Genomic DNA, 10,157 nt, shown 5'->3' on the forward strand with positions numbered 1-10,157 from the left:
CAGCACACAAGGAAGCAGATACGATAGTTCATGAACTCAAACTCTGATATAATTTAAATTGGTGACAATGATTATAGAAATGGCTGCGCGTTTGACACACGAATGGCTAAGTAAGTGAGTGATCGAGGAGGAGAAGTAGAGAGTTTTATATACTTATCGTTTCAACTTTCAGTGCTTAAAGCTTTAAATTTATAATACTGATCAGTTGATTCCATTAATTTATAATATCCCGTTGTTTCCATCAATGGAGTTCAACTTTCAATGCGTCAATTTACGATTGTATTCAAAACAGCCTGATTCTATGTTATAATAAAATCAAAACCGTTTAGTTTTTGTTTTTGGGTCAGATTGAAGGGAAAAATATAAATTCTTTTTCTCCCCGAAGAATGAATATTATATATTCAAATGAATGCATGGAAAAAAGGATTTATTTTTTCAAGAGAATATAGACATTATCTTATTTACCAATGGGTTAACAAAATATTTTAAGGAGCTATGTATTATTGCATGCTACATGGGCAAAAGCTGTTGCTTTGAGTTTATTTATATCTATCTATTGACCAAGAAAAGAAGTTTATATACATCAAAGATTTTTTCTCTCCATACAAAAGGAACTAGCCAACAATTGTGATCAATGAATTTGACTTATACCTTGTTCGTATTCTAATATAAGTCATAAAATTGATTACAATCTATTTACATCCTCTGTAATTCATTTTCTTACAATTCACTCCTAAGATTGTGCCATGTAGCATTTAAGTAATCCAACGGTTACTCAATTCAAACTAAATTTGAATTTTATTTAAACTTTAGTTTGTTGGGTAACCGTTGGATCACTTAAATGTCACATGACACAATCCTAGGAGAGAATTGTATGGAAATGAATTACAGAGGATGTGGATCTGATGTAGTGAATTTTATGAGATAGTCTGTTAATTGTAGAGTCTATTGTTTTCTACAAATATATACTAATAGTAGACTAAATATTTCAAATTAGATATTCACACTATAATACTTTAAATAACCGTCTGCTTAACTCAAATCTTAATAATTTGTCTGCTTAAAGCAATCGAAGATAATTTTACACCACCTAACCTAGTCTCCAATTTCTATGGATGTTGATAGATCCAATTAAATACAGTGTTAGCACAGAATCTAAACTTGAACTTTACTCTAAATTTTTTTCTTTGTAAATCTAAAAATAGATTTTACTCTAAAATTTTTCTTTATCTGACACTTTGTAGCCTCAAGGTTTCAATTTTACTATTGTTAGGCCGACATTTATGCATTATTGCTCTCATAAACTGAAAAAGAAAAAAATGAAAAAAAGGGGAATAAGTCTTTCATTCCAACAAAACAGTAAAAAGGTCTCATTTGAAGCAACTCCATCTTTCATTTCTTTCTTTCTTTTTTTTCAAATGTTTCATATAGATCCATGGATATGCCTGTGAGTATTTGTTTTCTTGCTGTTGGCTTTCTAACCCTAATGAGATGAATAGTAGACGGAGCAGTTAATGGTAACTTCTTGGGCTCATGTGTTCACATGTCAGTTAAGGAAATAAAGAACCAAATATACTATGACCCACATATCATGCGTGAAACAGCTTGCTCAATTTGATTTGGTGCACGGCAACCAAGATGGAAACTAAGAACAGTACCCAAATTATTTACAGTGCACAGGCTCCAGAATCTTATCTAATCTTATAAAAATATTTCCTCTAATAGCTCATTTAAAAATTAGATTTTGAAGCTCAAAAATTAGTAAATTTAAACTTTTGGTATAAAAAAGAAGTTGTTTGTAACATTTGTCAGTTCTAAGTTTTGAAGATCTTGCAGTCCAAGGATTTCCATTACTGATCCTTGAAAGATTTGCCCAATTAATTTCTTGAAGTTATAAATACTGATACGTGATTTGGTCTCCAATCTTTTACTCATTTTCCCTTGTTCAAGAAAATTTTGTAGTTTACCTTCTTTAAATAAACAAATCTTTCCTGAGAAATTTATATTCTGTAAATCTATACTCTTCCATACATTTACTTGTTTGACAGCTGAAACGACAAATCACTTCAAAAATCCAAACTGAAGTTTATAATTAAGAAATGAAACAATCAGAGAAGGCAAAAAGAGAATAAGTTGATATTTGTATCTTCTATAAAATGAGGAACTTCTCAAATAGAACCCAGAAAAATAGGGAAGAAAAGAAAATAAAAATCTAAACTATATGCCAATAAATCTTCACAATCTGATCCAGCTACGCAGATTTACTTTGGGGGCCAAGGAAACAGCTTAAAAGGAGCGTTTGATGAGATCTCTATTTCACTGACAGAAAAGAAACATAAACAGAAAAGAGGAGAAGTTGCTTTCGCCTTTCGGTGCAGGTTTCATTGGAGAAGGGATCAAGAGATGGATAACAATTACTTTGGGGAGCCAAGCTCAGGAGAAAGAGGGTCTTCTTCAAGGAAAGGCAAGAAGAATAACAACTCAGACAAGCCAAAGCAACCTCAAAGAGGTATGGGTGTAGCTCAGTTAGAGAAGATTAGATTACAAAATCAAATGGGTTATTGCAGTTATCCTCCTTCCCTTCACAATCCTTACCACAGTCATCTCAACCAGGTAATTTAATTTTCTTTGTTTGCTAATTTCATGATCGAATGTTTCACTGTTTTTGGTATTTCATGGTGGGTTTTCTCTTTATCTTTAATTACATGCAGGAAGGGCAAGCAAGGATGGGAACTACATATGCCTCAGGGCCATCATCTTTTACTTATTCTTCATCATCAGCACCTTTAGTCGGCTTTCGCCCAAACATCATGGTATGCCTGGATTTGACTTCTGTTCAAAAGGGAAAAAAGCACAGAAAAGGAAAAATAGAAACAAAATCTACCATAAGATTTCTGCATGAAATCTGTCATAGTACTTCCTTTACAAAAATTTCTCTATTTGCTTCATGCTTCATGCGTATATATCTCTTCCTTGAATCGGTCTTTCCTTTCTTTTTCCTTTCCAGAAAATATTTTGTATACTTTGCTGTTTATTGTTTTAAGCTGAAGTTCTGAATATCTACTTAAATGAATTTGTAAATTGAATCCGATAAATCTGCTATATGGTTACAGATGAGTAGGGGAGAGACTGAAGCTGCAGATTTCAGATATGGTGATGATTCACAGTCTAGTGTTACAACTAGGTACTTCAATTTAAGCTGAAATTCCTTCAATCATTATGTCGACTGAGGACCCATTTGGGGAATCTTTTGCATTCAATGAGAATTCTTAGCATGTCATGTAACAAGCAATCTTCTGATCATCTGTGGAAATCATTATGACCAGAAGGAGCAACAGCATCAGTTACTCAGAGAATCAATACTCCATGCACCATACTGAGACTAGACACCAGATGAGTGTAAATGTAGAGGTTGATCTCAGAATCCTTTTCCTATATAATTCACTCAATTATACTGTTTTAGATCATGTTTTCCTTCTTTCTTTCTTTTCTTTTTCTTCTGTTTATTTATATTTTTTTTATAAATAATAGGATTCATTGCAGAAGAAGAGAAGAAATGATCGATGTGCTTCAATTGGATCAAGCAGTCAGAATTCAGATTCAAGCGATACAATGGAATTAGACCTGGAGCTCAGACTTTAGTTCTCATCTGCGGGTACTTGAAATGAATAGGGTTTCTCAGTAAAAACATAGCAATACTTTAGGACTGCTTCCATACTAGATGGTTGAGCAAGTCAAATAGACTAATATTGATTTTAAACTGCAGAGTGGAAGGGATTCTGTAATGTAGTTAAGATAAATGTTATCTGTTCCTAGTACATGAATGTCACATTGTTTAGGCACTTCATGAGTTGTAAAAGAAATGATAGCTGTTAGTGAAAAAGAAACCCAAAAGATTTTATGTCCCTCAAGTTCCAACCGACAGCATCAAGTTGAAACTTTTCAAAAGCTTTGCTGAGAAAACTGTATTGTATTTTCAAATCACACGTCTCTGGCTTAATAGTCAAAGTGATGTCTTCATTAATCAAACACAGCAACAGAAATAGTAGACAAAGGAATCATGGGAAGCGTGGAACGTAGAGTTCAAAGGTTTCTCCTTTAGAGATGAGGGTGAGGAAGTAATATCTTCCAATATTGATCATCACCTGATAATATGATTTTCTGCTTTCTGTAGAATTCGATTCCAGTATATCAGGATTATTCTCACCATAAAGTGGGTTAGCATTTCAGGTAATACAGGTTCATTAGAAACGAGTAATTGATATGCATTTGCTTTATGTAAAGAGAAACCCATTGCAATGGAAACTGGAATAAACTTGTTGTCAAGCTATAGCTTTATGGGCTACTGTTTATTATCTATGATCAGAAAGGAACAAACGGAGATGGGTTTGCTCTTCTTATTGTTCTTATAGTCTATTTGGCTCTTCAGGTTAAGCTATTTAAGCAGCTTATTGTCCCCCTTCCATGGGGCTTGTTTTCTTTTTTTGGAAGAATGGGCTTGTTTTCCTGTGCCCTTTTCCTGATGCCTTCTTCTGAACCTTATGCACTCCACTATACGGATTATGAGAGCTTAAATTTCCTGTACTTCTGAGAAGATAATCTAATTCCAACTATCGAAACTAACCTGAAAGAGTGACGCTTCAGTCCTAGACTCTCTTTTTGCTTTCTGCATTATATATCATTAGGAAGCTCTCACCATCCATAATGGGACTTCATGAGCATCTCTTAAGGATAAATTAGGTTAGTCTTATATCATTGATTTGCATTAAGTGGGCGATTAGTGGGTTTTCTTCACGGTTGCGCGTAATGGAAGAATGCTAGTTGTTCTCTTGTTGTTGCTGAGTGATTAATTAGGTACCAGTTGTGACTTACCCAGTAGAGACTCAACTCTCCTTGGGTATGATTTCTCCTCGATCAAAAGGGTAAAAAAGGAACAGTATCCTTTTGTTATCAGAACTACAATAGAGCTATATATATTTTTTCTATTAATGCATGCGAATAGATGGTGTTGGTAGGTAGTGGAGATTCTACGCATTTCTGGATGGATAGATGGCTCTTCTCTGATTGCTCTATGGAAGACTTAGCACTCTACAGCCTATTCCCACCAAAGTCCTAAGAAGTGTTTCCTCATACACTAGTGTGGATGGGATGGCTAATGGAAGATTTGCTTGAGTTTTAATCCGTGCAGGTTCGAAGTCAACTAGAAGAGAGAACCACTCTCCTTCGATGCTAGTAGGGACACCCGAGTTTGGAAGAATTCCATTAATCGAATATTTTGATCAAAACCGCATATGAAAGCCTCGCGTATATTATGAGGAGCTTACAGGAGAATGAAAGAGATGTGGAAGGCTATTTGAGTGGTGAAGGTGTTGGGGATACCGATGCACAATTAGGAATGAAGAAGATACACAAGTAAAAAAAACACAAAGGAATTTAATGTGGTTTGACAAAACCTTGCCTACGGCCACTAGAGAGAAAATAAGTTCCACTATTTCTAGGAAACCTCACATCACTCTTACACCTCCCAAAGTACAACCCTTTTGCTTACCCTATTTTTAAGGTTATCCCATAAAGACTATTTATAGGAAACCTAAAAGCCTAATCCCAATTAATTACAATTTTAACCTAGTATGAGTAATTGACCCAGATCCTTGTTCCAATTACAAATACAACCAAAACTCTAATTATATGGTCCCATAGAATACAAGACACCCAATCCTAACAATCTCTACATTGGCTTGAATTTTGCAAGCCACCTTGAAAAAAGCCGTTGCTAACATCTCTCAGCAATCACATGTCTTTGTGTATTCGTCACACCTTACCGCATGGCCCACATCTCCTCTAGGAATGCCTTCCTGACCGCCATCACTTAAACCAACATTGCGCACACCCCCTACCTGGGATGTCCCATACAACTCATTGCCGTTGTACAATGTGATATGGCTCCATCTCTCCTATTGTCATAGTAGGCTCCAAGAGATCACCCCTACTCACCAAAACTGAAGTGAAAGTCACCGCACTTCTTTCTAGATTTGCCCTTGTTCGGTGCTTGAATAACCTGCAAAATTCTGCCTACTTATACCCCTTGCCCAAGTGTCAACTAGAGCTCCACCTGTCTCAACACTCAATGCAAGCCTGTATAATTTACCAATCATCTTTCCTTGCATCGCCACCATGGATCCTCTTGAAACCTTGAGAACTCAACCTTCAGATGACCATCTTAAACCTCTAGAATCCATAGTACTCAATGAAATCAGATTCTTCCTTAGATTTGGCATGGGCCTATCCCCAAGTCAAAGTTAGTACAATCCCATCAAACATGTGAATCCGTACAGTCCCAACTTCGAAAACTTTGCTTTCCACAACATTGCCATTTTGACAGTACCACCCTCACATGCATGATATGTAGCAAATTGATCCTTGACTAAACACATATGAAACGAACACCCATTATCTAAAATTTCCAAATTTGATGATGCAGTTAGAAGGGAGATCCCCTCCATCATCATTCCAAGACCCATCTAAAATTGCAATAGATGATTCATCGCTCTCTTCCTCCTATTTCCTGTCATCCTCATGCCTTGGAGAATCCCTCTTTATATGACTTTCCTCTTTGCAATAATAAGAAACTACTTTGCGACTAGTAGACTTTGAGTGACCCCTTAACTTGTAGACCCCACCATTCTCCCACTTAATCTTCCTCTACTATGACCACCCCTTACAACTAACTTCTTTCATCTGACTCCCTATCACTACTATTTTTCCACCGTCTAGCAATGCAGTAACAACATCATCAATTTTTAAAGTATCCTTATCAAAAAATAATGTGGTCACAATGTGATCAAATGATTGAGGTAATGATGCCAACTGGAATAATGCCTTGTCCTCTTTGATATCCTCATCAAAAGCCGACAATTCCATTAGAATCTTGTTGAACTCATTCAGGTGTTTGTCAAACTTCGTTCCCTTTGACAACCGAAGGCCATATAACTTTTTCTTTAAAAACAACTGATTTGTTAATGACTTGGACTTATGCCTGCTCTCCAGCTTTGCTCAGATTTTCTCTAGATTGGCCAGCGCAATGACTTCATGAAGAACATTATTTGCAAGATACAGCTAGATCGTACTATTTGCTAGATCCCTTAACTCTTGCCACTCATCTTCCTTCATCTCTCTGGCATTTCTGATTTTTTCCCCTAAGAACACTCCCTTTTTTCCCCTTTGTTCATTGATCAAGTCCAATGTGAACAATCAAAAAAAAAAAAAAAAAAAGGAAAAAGAACTTCACGATTTCCAAAACTAGAGAATCGTACTTTTGATCTATTCGTTGAAGCTTCTCCATTTTCCTTGCTCCGTTCCTCTCCTTCCTGGATCCATTAAACTTTGTTATGATACCACTTGTTGGGAATACTGATGCACAACCATAAACGAAGAGGAAACATAAGAAAAAAAAACACAGAGGAATTTAACATGGTTCGACAAAACCCTACCTACGTCCACCAAAGAGAAAAGAAGTTCCATTATTTCTCGGAAACCTTACACCACTCTCACACCTTACAAAGTGTTATCTTTGCTTGACCTGTTTCTAGGTTATCCCAGAGAGACTATTTACAGGGAACCCAAAATCCTAATAACAATATAATTACAATTTTAACCAAATATCAATAATTGACCCAAAACCCTATTTCAGTTACAAATACAACCAAAACTCTAATTATGGACCCACAGAATGCAGGACACCCATTGCCAACAGAAAGTACCTCCTAGGATCGATTTCTTTTTGTGGTTGGTGGGTCATGAGAGACTCCTTATGAATGTGAGAAAGAGGAGAATTTGTCTCTTAGATCATGATCTAATCGAATTTTATACTACCGGTCAAGAGGAAATATTGCATGTATGCAAGGAGCATCTAGTGTTGCATGCTCCCTCTTAATATCCCATTGTGGTTCTTTGGAAGCTACCTACGGGAGTGGTTGTTCAAATATCTGCCTAAAGAGTTAAAATGCAATAGTGGCTGATTTGGTTTGCTTGTACTGTTTACCTCCTTTGGTTGTGGCTGAATAGAAACTCTCATGAACCAAAATATAATCATCTAGGTGATGGGTTGAAGGTTGTTGATCTATTTGTCGCCAACGAAGTGGAAGCTTTGTCAACTAATACTACTTGGATTACTTCTCTGGCACCTAAAATCAGTATGGTGGTTTGGCGTCCCCCACCGACAAGCTACCTAGACCTTAGTGTTGATGCATCAGTGAGGAAGAAGACAAGCCTAGATTGGGGGAGTCGCTTGTCTTCCACAACTTGCAAGGAGAGTTCAAGGGGGGCTTCACGAGGAAGATTGATGCATCATCGGTGTTAGAAGCAGAGATGATGGCAATTTTTGTATTGGCTTGAGGATCGCCATGGATAAGGATTATATCCGCCCTTAGTGCTTGAATTGGATTCTATGAGAGCAGTGCATCTTCTAACCACTTCCAATGGGGGAGGAGGCTGATATACCATGATTATTGAAGAAATTAAGGTGAGGTTGAGATTGATTGATCATTGATGTGTTAACCATATCCACAGGGAAGGGAATAATGTTGCCCATAGAATGTCCAGACTATAGATTACAGGTACGGTGGTGGAGATATTCTATTAGGATCCCCCAGATGCCACGTTGGAGATGTCACACCCTACCCAATTGGATCCGGTCATACCCGAATACCCGTGGGAGTGATACACTACAAGACCAAGGTTCCGTGACAATTCCATACAAATACATGATATAGCATAAATTCAAGGACCAGAGTAAATCAAGTTTAAATATCAAATCATGAAATCTGAAATATTATGATTACAATTATCCATGTCTAAGATCAAATAAATAGACATCAGAGTTCAAAAGAAAAGAATATTTGTTTGCAACGGAAAAAGTTTAAGAATCCTGATAAAAGATACCTTCACCTTTCTCAAATGGTATCAAAGTATAAATATAAAATAGTGTCACAAATGACACCAAAGAGTCCCTAAGCACAATGTCTCTACTAGAAGTTGGCTCCATAGGAGCAATCTTGGCACAAGCACGAAGCTTCATGAGCTTCCACTTCTTCTCCAATCGCTCCCTCAAGGAAATCTCCCTGCGACGGATCCTCCATTTGAATGGAGTCCTCATAACCTGTAGGGTAGTCTAAAGAAACATACACATATAAAGGAATGAGTTCCAAAGAACTCAGTGAGGTCAACTCAACAATCATGTCATGCATTCATTCTTAATTTCCACATTGCATATGTAAGCTAATGATATAATTAATGATAAAATATGATAAATGCATGGTTTTGATGATGTGCCCCTAGCTCTATCATGAAGTCTCTATAGTAGACATGCATTAAGTTAAACACCAATCTCTTTTGGGCGGTCTCAGTCATTCTCCCTCAACAAGATACGTTTATTGGATTCTCCGTAGTTATTGGGTAAAGTCATGTCAAGCCATGGTTGGGGTATAAGTCACTACTCTCTCACATCACCGTTTGACATGAGATTTGGAGTGTGTTAGGGATAACTCTAGGCCCAATGCAAAATCATATGGTCTCATACTACATATGGTCCGGATATCTCCCCTCATGCCTAGTGCCCTTTTGGTTCGATAACCTTCCAACATATGAATGATATCGTCAATGGGAGGCATCTGTTGGATGTTCCTTAACCCAATGGTCATCCACATATAATGGACAAGATGCTCTCCATGTCCTCTCATGTGTTGGTTATCGATCTTGAATACCTAGGAGCCCTTATCTGTTATATGCAACCCTATCATTCTATGATGACAGTGGGTCTGCTTGACACACAGGACCTAACCATTGACATTACGGGTTAATCGGCTTCAATACCCCTACTAGAAGGATAGTAACACTCATAGGGATATCTAGCCCAACACTTCTAGACACTTAGCATTTGTGTACCTAGATCTAGATGCATCCATATAAGGTCACTAGGGTAATGGGCGGACCCACAACCCTAGTTGGTAAATTAGAACAAGAGAATCAATCTCAACCAATATCATTCATCCTCATACATTCTCATTCATTCTCATATCACCAATATAATATTCAAAAAGAAAGAACAATAATCATTCACATGTTCTTACCTTTCGTTAACCCAAAGTCACACACAATCA

The 10,157-nt window shown here is 36.9% G+C and overlaps 1 protein-coding gene across 3 annotated transcripts; it reads left to right on the forward strand.

Annotated features, from left to right (window-relative positions):
* The first annotated feature begins 2,241 nt into the window (after positions 1-2,241).
* LOC149006498 (protein SPEAR3-like) lies at positions 2,242-4,028 on the forward strand. Of its 3 annotated transcripts, none has more exons than XM_089166624.1 (5): positions 2,242-2,613; positions 2,712-2,813; positions 3,114-3,184; positions 3,327-3,411; positions 3,532-4,028. In XM_089166624.1, the coding sequence occupies exons 1-5, from the start codon at positions 2,404-2,406 to the stop codon at positions 3,640-3,642; spliced, it is 579 nt and encodes a 192-aa protein (XP_089022750.1). In that variant the 5' UTR covers positions 2,242-2,403; the 3' UTR covers positions 3,643-4,028. The 3 variants fall into 3 exon arrangements, with proteins under 3 accessions (XP_089022750.1, XP_089022752.1, XP_089022751.1); XM_089166626.1 differs by having other exon boundaries at positions 3,544-4,028; XM_089166625.1 differs by having other exon boundaries at positions 3,330-3,411.
* The last annotated feature ends 6,129 nt before the right edge of the window (positions 4,029-10,157 follow it).

The sequence above is a fragment of the Hakea prostrata genome, chromosome 8 (genome assembly GCF_041222555.1).
Source record: "Hakea prostrata isolate BN-2017 chromosome 8, UWA_Hpros_2, whole genome shotgun sequence".
NCBI lineage: Eukaryota > Viridiplantae > Streptophyta > Magnoliopsida > Proteales > Proteaceae > Hakea > Hakea prostrata.